General features: G+C 34.4%; 1 protein-coding gene across 1 annotated transcript; it reads right to left on the reverse strand.

The window, feature by feature from the left end:
* Window positions 1-483: 483 nt before the first annotated feature.
* On the reverse strand, window positions 484-1,332 carry LOC128126011 (protein NPGR2-like). Its single transcript, XM_052763680.1, has 3 exons — window positions 1,322-1,332; window positions 1,061-1,232; window positions 484-930 (listed from the first exon to the last, which is right to left on the reverse strand). The coding sequence occupies exons 1-3, from the start codon at window positions 1,330-1,332 to the stop codon at window positions 484-486; spliced, it is 630 nt and encodes a 209-aa protein (XP_052619640.1).
* Window positions 1,333-11,516: the final 10,184 nt, after the last annotated feature.

Raw genomic sequence — 11,516 nt, forward strand, 5'->3', positions numbered from 1 at the left:
AATTGATATCTTTTTCTAGTAATTTATGATAAAAAGTAGAAATGATGGAACAACCATTCATCTTGAATTGTACATTTATTGAACATTCAAATAAAATATTCAATCATCTAAAATTTCTATTATAAGAGAAATCATAGTGATTGATGGTAAATTTGGTCTAATATGCATTGGTATCTTAAAAAACAATTAACAGAAGTCATCGTTTCTGTTATAACAATTAACTATTCAAGTATGAAATAAGAACACAACAGTATTAGGTTGTGTTTGTTTTTTAAAAAAATCCTCTTCTAACCTCTTAGTGCTGCGCGGCGCAGCACACGCGCAGCACTTTTAAATTCGCAGCAGTTTGATTTTTAGAAGGCTTCGGGCTTAAAAACCTCTTCCCGTCCTCTTCCCTACGCAGCATTGGGCTTACCTCTTCTCAGCACTTCTAAACCTAATAACAAAAAAAAAGACACGGACAAAACCACAGCCGCAAGTCGTTCATTCTTTCTTGGCGTCGAACGTGTTGAAGACCGGAAGAATTTTGGTCGCCGTCGCTGCTGCTGCCGGTCGCCGTCGCTGCTGCTGCTGCTCGCCGCTCCTTGCTGCTGGTGGTCGCCGCTCCTTGCTGCTGGTGGTCGCCGATTTCACTGCCCATCCTCCATCTCCTTCGTCTTCAACATCACAGCACACAGGTTTGTTTTTTTTTTTTTTTTTTTGTCCAGAAGTGTGAAATAAAATTGCTTCAAGGAGTAAACCAACAGCATGTATAGACAATGGTGGATCCCCATAATTATGAGAAACTCTTCTACGAGGTTCGCCTCTTTGGGAAAGACTAATCTTCATCTTTGGAGTTACTGTTGCTATATCTATCCCTTCAAACACATGAAGAGCAGCTTCTATGTTTCCCTTTTGATATTCATATCTCCCTAACAACGCTCTTGCTTCCTATTTTACAATAACATTCAATTACCAATTCTAATAGACTTTCTTAACCAAAAGAAAGATTAAAACTTGTTCTATGGGTTCAATTCAAACCAGGAAATAAGAAAAAATGTAAAAAGTTTAGAGAAACAACCTCAAAATTTAAGGAACCATTTTCACGAAGAGATGATTCGGCTTCTTCAATATTACCCGTATCTGGCCTCCTATCGTTTTCACCAGTGGCTTGAGAAGAATAAGCACCAGAGGAACAATCCTCCACAGCTAATGATTCTGATGAAGCTGTGAAATATGATTGAAGAAAGAAGCTGTGAAATAAGCTTTGAAGCTGTGAAATAAGATGATAATCTCATGATTTGAATGGTTTCATAAGGGCATAATTGACCTTTTTTTTTACAGATCCACCATAGAGAGAATTTTTGTTTTGTTATAATTCTAGCAGTTAGAGATATTGCAAGCATAAATTGAGTTAAAATTCTGCTTTAGTGCTTTGTTATAATTCTAGGAGTTTGTGTTTTGTTCTTTAATTAGAGCCATGATTTATGTTTAGGTTCATGAATTTTTGTGTTGAATTGTTATGAATGTTGGGTAAAATCATAATCCTTGCTGAAATCATATACTTATATTGTGAAATCATAAACTCGTATATTAGTTTATATGCTGAAATCATTAGCTCAAATGGTTTTTTTAAACTTATTTGTTGAATTGTTATCACTTGTATTTCTTGAATGGAGATCAAGTTTATGCTTCTTTTCAAGTTTGTGCTTAAATTGTTGAATATGCTAAACGTATTTGTTGATTATGTTGAAATATGATTAATCTTTTTTGCTAAAGTATGTATTTTATATTTTTTTGTTATTAGCGATGGGAGATAAACATACATGGACCAATGAGCAAACAAAATGCTTATTGCTCACTTGTATTGAAGAAGTACAAACCGTGGGTAGAAAAGGTTTGAGTTTGCACAAACAATCATGGCACAAGTTAGGAACAACCATTAAGGAAAAATATGGCGTGGATTTGAGTCAACGACAATTAAAAAACGCCTATGATAACCTTAAAGCCAAATACACAGGATGGTTGTACTTAAAAAATAAAACTGGAAACCTTTACAATCCCCAAACAAATACTTTTAATTTAACAAATGAGGAGTGGGAGGACTTTAAAAAGGTATATATACACACACATATTTATATGTATTTTGTTTATATAGTTGCCAATTCTTATATTACTTTTGTTACATTGATTGCGTTTAGGGACATCCGAAAGCCGCTTCTTTGAAAACCGTCCCATTATTGTTTCCAGAGCTTTGTGCAGAACTCTTTGATGGAAACAGTGCATCTGGTAATCTCAGTTATGCCACATCCCAAACACCATCGGGACATGGATCATCTTCTTTCCATGTCGCACCACTACATCTTATGGACGCCCCTTCTATTAACATAGATGAGGATGATTTCTTTTCCAATCATACTAGTGAGCATTTTACTCAACCTTCACCTTCTGCTGCTTCACCTTCTGCTGCTTCACCTTCTGCTGCTTCACCTTCTGCTGCTTCACCTTCTGGTAACCCCAACAAAAGGGCCAAACCCTCAACTCCTAGACCTAGAGCTCCTAGTGCCTCACCTGATCCACCTTCTTCTGCCTCGCCTAAAGCTTCTATTACTGCTGATGATTTAGCATTGGAGATGCAAAAAGCTCTACGTCATTTGACTCAAGGGCCAACAATTCCCCAATGTTTAGAGAAGCTTGAGTTGCTCGAGTTAGACCCAATAGACCCTCTACGATTTGCTACGTATCACATTTTTGGAGGGACCATGAGTATGAGAGAGATGTGGGTAAATTTGCCTAATGATCCACGAATATTAAGAGGATGGATCGAGATGACAGCTACAAGCTTGGGAGTTTTAAAGGATGGAAAGATCGTTCGTTGACTTTATATGTTTGAGTTGTTTAGGTTTTAATTGCATGTTTTGGAACTATATGGTTATGTTTTTTGGTTATTTCTACTTGAATGTTATTTTTAGTATTTGGTACTTGAGATTTATGTTATGTTATTTGGTACTTGAAATTCATGTTATGTTTTTTGGTACTTGAAATTTATGTTATGTTTTTTGGTACTTGAAATTTATGTTATGTTTTTTGGCGCTTGAAATTTATTTTATATTTTTTTGTACTTGAGATTTAAGTTATGTTTTTATCTTATGTTATGTTATGTTTTGTTGATTAATAGGTTTGTAATGGATCACGACAAAAAGATATTACTCATAATTCTTATGTACTTGTACGTCCGCTACTTTTGGAAGAGAGGTGTCAAACGAGTGCGGGACAACGATTCGGAAATGACAGGACATGAATTTACGTTAGAGTTACTTCACCGTAATCCTCTACAATGTCTTGAAGTGCTACGTATGTCCCGTGAATCATTTGTTCGGCTATGTGCTCATTTTAGAGTACACTACGCGTTAAAGGATAGCAAACATGTGTCGGTTGAGGAGAAGATGGCTATGTTTTTGATGATGATCGGTCATAACCAACGTTATGTGATTATCAAGCGGAGATTTCAACACTCAAAGCAAACAATTCATAAGTTTTTTCATGAAGTGTTGGACAAAATGTTGCTTTTCGCACATGACATTATAGTGCCAACTTCTTTTAATCCGAATCCAAATATTCCGGGACATAATAGGAGGCTACGACGGGTGTTCAAGGGAGCAGTTGGTGCACTTGATGGCACTTTGATACATGCTGTTGTCCCTGCAAACAAACGGGATTTATATAGAAGTAGGGGAAAAGGCGATTGTTACCAAAACGTATTGGCAATATGTGACTTCAACATGATGTTTACGTTTGTTGTGGCCGGTTGGGAAGGGATAGCACACGATTCTAGAATTTTATCAGAAGCATTAGCAAATCCACATGCACCATTCCCGCTCCCACCACCAGGTAAATTTATGGTTATTTAAATAGTTTTATCTTAGCTTGAAAAATAAATGACTTTTTTTTTTTTTTTTTTTTTTTTTTTTTTTTTTTTTTGCTTTTTTACAGATAAATATTATCTTTGTGATGCCGCCTATGCAAACATTCGAGGTTTTATGGCACCGTACCGTAATGTAAGGTATTGGCTTGGAGATTTCCGTCGAAGACGTGCATTAACGAATAAAGAAAAATTTAACCATGCACATGCAAAACTTCGGAATGTCATTGAGCGGGCTTTTGGTGTCTTGAAAGCACGATTCCCTATATTGAAGAGGATGGCACCATTCTCGTTGGTTACACAACGAAACATAACCCTAGCATGTTTTGCGCTTCATAATTTTATAAGAAGAGAGGGACTACGTGATGAGTTTTTTGCACGATATGATGAACCAAATGTCTCGGTTCGGAATAACAATGCAGTCGTTGATAATGATGAAGATGAGATTCCAACACATGGTACTGCAGCGGACCGTGAATATATGACCCAGTTACGGGATGAAATTGCCGAGCAATTGATGCAAAATATGGAATGAAAATTATTAAAGTTTGGTTCTATGAATTTTATTTAAAAATGTTATTATAAGACTAATTTGGTTGTTTGAATTTTATTTCAATGTTTTAAAACTACTATTATTAAATTTTTGGTATTAAAAAACTATCTTCGGTTTATTAAATTAGTTTATTTTAAATTTTTTAATATCTGCAGCAGTCTGCAGATGTTAAAAAAACAAACATGCTTCTCATTACAGTCTGCAGCACTTTGGTCCACCTCTTCTGCTGCAGAGGACCGCAGAGGTGGTCCGCAGACTTCAGACAGTTTCACTTCGGAAAAACAAACAGCACCTTAGATTGTCCAAGAACTAATTGATAATTAAAAAATATTAATTCGAAGTAATGTTACTAATAACCCAAAACTTAAGCAATTATAATTTTGAAGTATTGTTTTCTTTATAAATAATTGAAAATAATAAACGTTATACATTCAAAACATGTCTTCTATCAATTTTTATTTCAAAAAAATAAAATAAATAAATAATAATTTAGAAATAAAACTATAAAAATCATATTATAAATTTAAATGAAAGATTTAGTTATATAAATATACTTGCAAACTTCAAAAAAATAAAAAAAAAAATCTCAAAATATTTTTATGTAATTCTTAAAAAAAATATTATACTATTTGTTTTCATGCATTAAAATCCGTATATTTTCTGAAAATTTTAATCTAAAGAATTGTAAAACAACCATTAACGACCAAAAGACCTTTGGCCTAACGGTATGCAGTGACTCTCTTAAATGAGAAGATATGAGCTCAAACCTTACTAGGAGGTATAGATGATATTTAAGATTACTTTGTCGTTTCATTAAAAAAAAACAACCCTTCGCAACGGGTTACCTAGCCTTTTGGTTCCCTAAGTTTATCGGTCTCAGAACATTAAATGAGATAATTTTAAAAAATTATAAAAGTTTCAAGGTACTAAAAAAATAATAAATTATATAGTTTTTTTTAATAAAATTGGATAAAACATATAATAAAAAATTATATATTGTTTTTTTAGTAAATATATTGGGTTTCTTTAAGACTTGCCCATAAATATAAAACATGTTTTTATAAGCGGGTTATTGATCGGGTTATAAATTTATAAAATAACTTTACAAACTTATAGATGAGAAAATAATAAAGCTTGTTTTTTTATAAGAGATTTAATTTTACTATTATGTAAAATTGCACATGGCAAAAGGAAGTTGATCAGGTGCGCATGAACTCAGGGGCTCTAACTCCAACATGAAGCACCACATTACCACCCACCTCATGTACACGGTACACCTGCTGCACAGAAACCCCTCATGTACAAGTACAATTTTCTTTATAAAATAAATATTTATTCAATTTTATTTATTTTGGTTATTATTATAATATCATATATTATATTTTCAACATCTATTTTTATAAGAGATTGTAATTTTATAAAGCTAATAAGTTATATCAATAAACAATGAGAAAATCACAAAAATACATAATTTGGGACTTTTAACTTTTATTAAAATAACCACCTCTCTTGGTTTTTTTAATACAAAAATAACTACCAATTTAATAACACCACATGGCTCGTTGATAATTGTTTATATAGTATTATGGTACCATGGACGAGATCTATTAGATGGGCTGTTACGTTGTTGCATGGTTACAATTGATATTTTACATATAAACTAACGTTATGTTAAGAGAAAATGATGTCATATTTGTTATAGTCAACCTAAGCGTCACATATAATTTGTCACATTGCTTAAAAAAAATTTCCTTTTTAGGAACGGTGATTTGTAGAGTTTGAGAACTAAAAAAACACACACAAAAAAGCACCAGGTCATTGGTTGGTGGGTGGAATTAAGTGAGAAATGAACTTGGTAGATATACGCCGAGTTAGATTGCTGAATTGCATTTGTTGGGGTCATGACTCGGTGTTTGTATCATATTTGCTTAGCCTTAGAATCAAAACCTTTCATAGTAATCATATATGCATCAAATATATGTGGTTTTAGTTGCAAATCTAGTATTCGGATTTGAAAAACAAAAAGGTACAAAGATCACTTTCGTCGAGTATGGAGCCGTTGGCAACATGCCAAATTTCTAGATTCTAACGTAAATTATAGTCGTATTGTTAGGTAAAGTATACCTATTGCTAACCACTACTATGGTGTGTTATCTTATCACCACATTCAACTACTAAACCGATGTAATATTTATCACTAAAATACCACTCCACATCATTTTTTTTTAATTAATTTTAAATCAAAAATAAAATAAAAACATAGATTTTTTGAAACTAGTTTTTCATTCAATTAAAAAGATATTACATTCTTTTTTTTAAATACATTAATTATAAAAAAACATGGCGTTACAAAAACATTGAAATGTCAAACAAAAATTAAAAAACTACCACATCTATTCCTATACTTTGATTGGACGGATTCTTTGAGTGCGAGAAAAATCTCCAAATTTTCTCCCTCGTAGTCGTTCACTTTTACTTTCAACATCTCCAAATTGTTTTTCGTTTGGAACGTCTTTTGTGCCTCTTGAAATTAAGTTTGCACTTCTAGCTTTTTTTGTTCTACATGACTCACCATCGCCGCCTTGCTCTCTTGTAGTTAGACACATCGATCAAATTTTTCTCCAAAATAATCGATAATGTTAGATCTCGAAGCCGACAAAGTCGCTTTCTTTGTTTTATTTCTTCTTATCGGTCGACGAAGAGGTTTCTTATCTTCAAGGTCTAGCGGATCATCATTAATGTCGATGTGTGTTCTCTTGTCCAATTATTGCAAGGTTCCATCAAGGTTTATTGAACGCTTCGAACCGAAAGAGGTTTCTGAAGTCCTTTCGGTTAGCTCTTCAATTTTGGAGCATCCTTCAACCTTAGCTAAGGTTTGAGATACGGAAAAGGTGTGCGGGTTGTCGTTTTCATATTGATCCATGGTAGCCTTAAACACATCGAAATTGCTTGACCCACTTTTGTATAGGTTGCTAAGACTATTGTAAATTTCACAAAATTTGGTATATTTTAGCCTTAAATCGTGTCATTTCTGTAACATCCTATTTTAAGGAGTTTCTTATTTTGGGATTATGGGCAATAAATGGATCAAGTATAGGCCTTGGGTTTAAAGGGAATAAGGTTTAAACCATATTGGATGTTGATAATATTGGTTATGTGATCTAAGCCCTTGGTTTGTGTTTTGGTGCCAAAGGGTAAAATGGGAAAAGTTATATGTCTGGCTTCTTTTATGGATTATGGTTTTTAGTTCGACATGTGTTACACCAAATTTAATTAGATATAAGTGTGGGGCTCGTCAATACCTTTCCGTGGATATAAAGATCTCCAAAAACGAAGTTGAAACGAAGAAGTTATGCTTGTTTGAAGTTGAGGTGGATTTAGGTGAAAACCGTTGCCACAGAGTGGGGACCAGAGCCCACGACATGGCAGTCGTCACGGAACAGAGATCAGTCAGGCCCAAGCCCATGATTTTAGGGTTTTCAACGTATTTAAGCATAAGGTTCTGACTTTTTGGCCATTTTATTAGTGTTCATCACCTCTAGAACCCTTTGGGAGAAACCCCAACCTCCATCTTCAAGATTTGAGCTTATCTTATCTCTTTTGTTGGGTGCTTTTTATGATATTTTGATGAAGTTAAAGATCAAGAAGACTCTTTTGGTTACAAGGAATGATGCTCCAAGTTTAGATCTATCAAAGACACTACATTTCTGGACTATTGTAAGTATAAAGTTCCAATCTTGCTATCTAGTTCTTTAGATCTTGTCATTTGGAGTTTTTGGCACTTTTGGTCCATTTTATGGGTGATCTTGGAGTTGAGTGGACTCCAACATCTTATGATCAGCTTGGAATGTTTCTTGGACCTTGTGGACTAGGAAAGTTGTGATTTTTTGCCTTCCATTTTAGTCATCCAAGTTATCTTGGTCCTTTAGGCAATTTTGGTGTAGTAAAGTTCAGATCTTGAATGTTTGGGGCACTATTATGGATAAAGATGGAAACTTTATCCCTCTAGAAATCTTATTGATTTAGATCTGGAAGTAGGAGAGTTACACTTAATGGATTAAGTTGAGAAAGATGCATTTTTGGGTCCTTTTAAGACTTCAAGTCTAGATCTTTGTGGTTTGGACCTTCCTAATGGATAAAGTTAGAAATTGTATCCATTAAGACCTTGGAAAGAAGCATATCTGAGCTTTGGAGCTCTTGCAATCGGAAGAAAATGGATTAAGATCGTTTAAGTTATTTAGACCAGTCCTTACGGCTTGACCTTTGGCTGCCATGACATGGTGACTGTTTTGGCATTTTGTGCCCACGACATGGCCAAGGAATGTGACAACTCGAAATTTTCATTCGGTCAAACCCTAAAAGTCAATCACTTCGATTTATAGGTCAATTTCATTATTACTTATTTTCAGCAAATTTAAAGTTCGTTTGATTATTTTAATATTATTCTTTAAGCGAACGGGTGAAAGAAAGTGTCGTCTCGGGTTTTGAAATTTAAAAACCGCAAACACCTCGTGCCTTAGAAGTTCACGACCAAAATTTTATGTTTGGGTCGAAAAATCATCCAAAAACCGTAAACTCATTCCTTAAGCATGAGTTTACTCCCCAAACTAGTCATTTTATGTTTACTCCCCATTTACCAAACGAGTAAACTCCAAAAATCTTTTCAAGTATCATCCTAGAATTTATTCAAGATCTTCAATCTAGTAAGTGTTTCTAGCCCTTTCAAGTTAGTATATCACTTAATCTAGTGATTGTACATCCTTTAATCCATCCATTTTTGTGTTTGACTAGTTTTCCAAAACACCAAGAACACACACGAAGTGTTCTTGGACTTTAAGTTCATTTCAAGCTTCCACAATGTAAGTACTTCTATCCTAAAGTCATTTAAAGCTAGCTATACATGTTTATACCAAGGAAAAGTCCCAAGAACACCAAGAACAAGGTGTTCACGGTTTTGGGAGGCTCCCAAAACCGTAAACCCCAAATTTAGTGCCTTAAGGTGTCTAGATGCTTCATTATGCCTTAGGAACTTGTATAGATCCATCCTTGATGTGTATATCACCTAAAAGACCAAGAAAACAACCATTTTTAGGTGTTTACGGTTTGGGGATCTCCCAAAACCGTAAACACCCCAAAAGGTGTTTAAATGTCCCATAAAAGTCCCATGATTATTCCTTATGTCTAAATCTAACCTAGACTATTGCCATGATTGAGCTAAGGACTTGAAAACCCCCAAATACCAAACTTATGGGTTTAAGGTAGTAAACTCATGAGTTTAAGGTAGTAAACTCATGAGTTTAAGGTAGTAAACGCATGGAGAAATGGTCCTTAGACTGTAAACTCCATTTAGGAGTGTTTTGATGCCACACAACACTTCCTAAGGCTTAAACATGAAGTAGGAATGCTTGGAATAGCTTAGAAGACTTCAAAACCACAAATGGTCAAAATGTTAGGAGTTTACGACCGTAAACTCAAGGGGTGTTGGTCTTTAGGGAGTAAACTCATTTTAGGAGTGTTCCTTGAACCCCAAACACACTAGCCTTTCCCTACAACACTTTGATGCACTCCTTAGCACTTATAACACTTATACAAAGTGTTAGTCATGTACTAGAGTGTCTTGACTTGCTTATTAGTTGTTTAAAGACTAATTGTTTATATACATATGTCCTCATATGTAATTAGGATCTTGTTGCGTGTCTAAGTCCTCACTTGACACCAAGCACTTATCCGACACTTCCTTTCGATCCCCTCGCAACAGGTGAGTTCATACCGCTTAATCAATGATTTGAATGTTTTTTAATTTTTTATGGGGGGGGGGATACAAGTAGAATCATGATAGTTATAATATCAATCACATGTGATTAATAAGCAACATTTAAATGATTTGCTACTCATTAGCCGTCTTACCAAACAGTTTTCTTCGCATGCTATTCATAAACATTTTATATGTTTAAAACTCCTTATTTTGCACTGTATGTTTCATTTCAAACTCATTTACAATGGTGTTTCCTCCAACCATTTCTTTATACTTAAACTGTTTTATCAAACCCATGCTTTCAACCCGTTTTATAGATTGACATCAAGTCGATCTTTTCTTAGATAATAATTATGTTCAAAGGTTTTACAAAAACTTATTTTATGCTTCTATATTATCAATTGCATGCCTATATATGTATAGTTATATAAGAAATGTTTAAAAGACTTAGGAAGGCTATCCACCCTATTTCCTTTTCGCGCTTGAGATGTGGTCTGGTGGGATATCGGGTACCCGTCCGAAGGTCGTTTAAATATTAGTTATATATCCTGTGTACATATATTGTCATAAAGGTTCTTCCAGTTCATTCAATACCCTTGGGTAGCAAGGGTATACATCCATGTTAATACGTACCAATTACATTATTAGTAAGCTATCATATGGGTAGTTTAGGAAGATACTAGAACTATTACTAGAACGCGATATCATACAACGAGTCAGTTCATTCATGAGTCAATACTTGCTAGATAGATAGAGAACATATTATAGCTAGTGCACACAATACATTACTATACTATTACATAGATACATCTACATGAGTACATTTACATGAATACGTTTACATATATACACTTACATGAGTACATCTACATGATTACATTTACATGATTACACTTACATGAGTACGTTTACATATACTATAATAGGACAGACATCACTAGGTGCTATAGCATGGAGCGAGTTCAGGATCTAAGCATACCAATGAATCGCAATGCATTGTGATAGTTATATTGGGTATGCATGATCATAGTAATGTGGATGTTCACGGCTTGCATACATGTAGGGGTTGTGTAAAGGTCCCAAAATCCCTTTGACAGGGGAGCGTCTAGCCTGGGATCTAGCCATCACATTATGCCTTATCCCTCAAATAAGGCAATAGGAGTACTGAAGTAGTCACTTATTACAAATACTACAGTACTCACAAAATTACCCTAGACTTAAGGTAATTAGTACGGTTGTAGTTCGACACTACACCATAGTACTATTTCATTTTCCCATTACATTCACTTCGTGAATTTTCACACGAT

The sequence above is a fragment of the Lactuca sativa genome, chromosome 5 (assembly GCF_002870075.4).
Source record: "Lactuca sativa cultivar Salinas chromosome 5, Lsat_Salinas_v11, whole genome shotgun sequence".
NCBI classification, from domain to species: domain Eukaryota; kingdom Viridiplantae; phylum Streptophyta; class Magnoliopsida; order Asterales; family Asteraceae; genus Lactuca; species Lactuca sativa.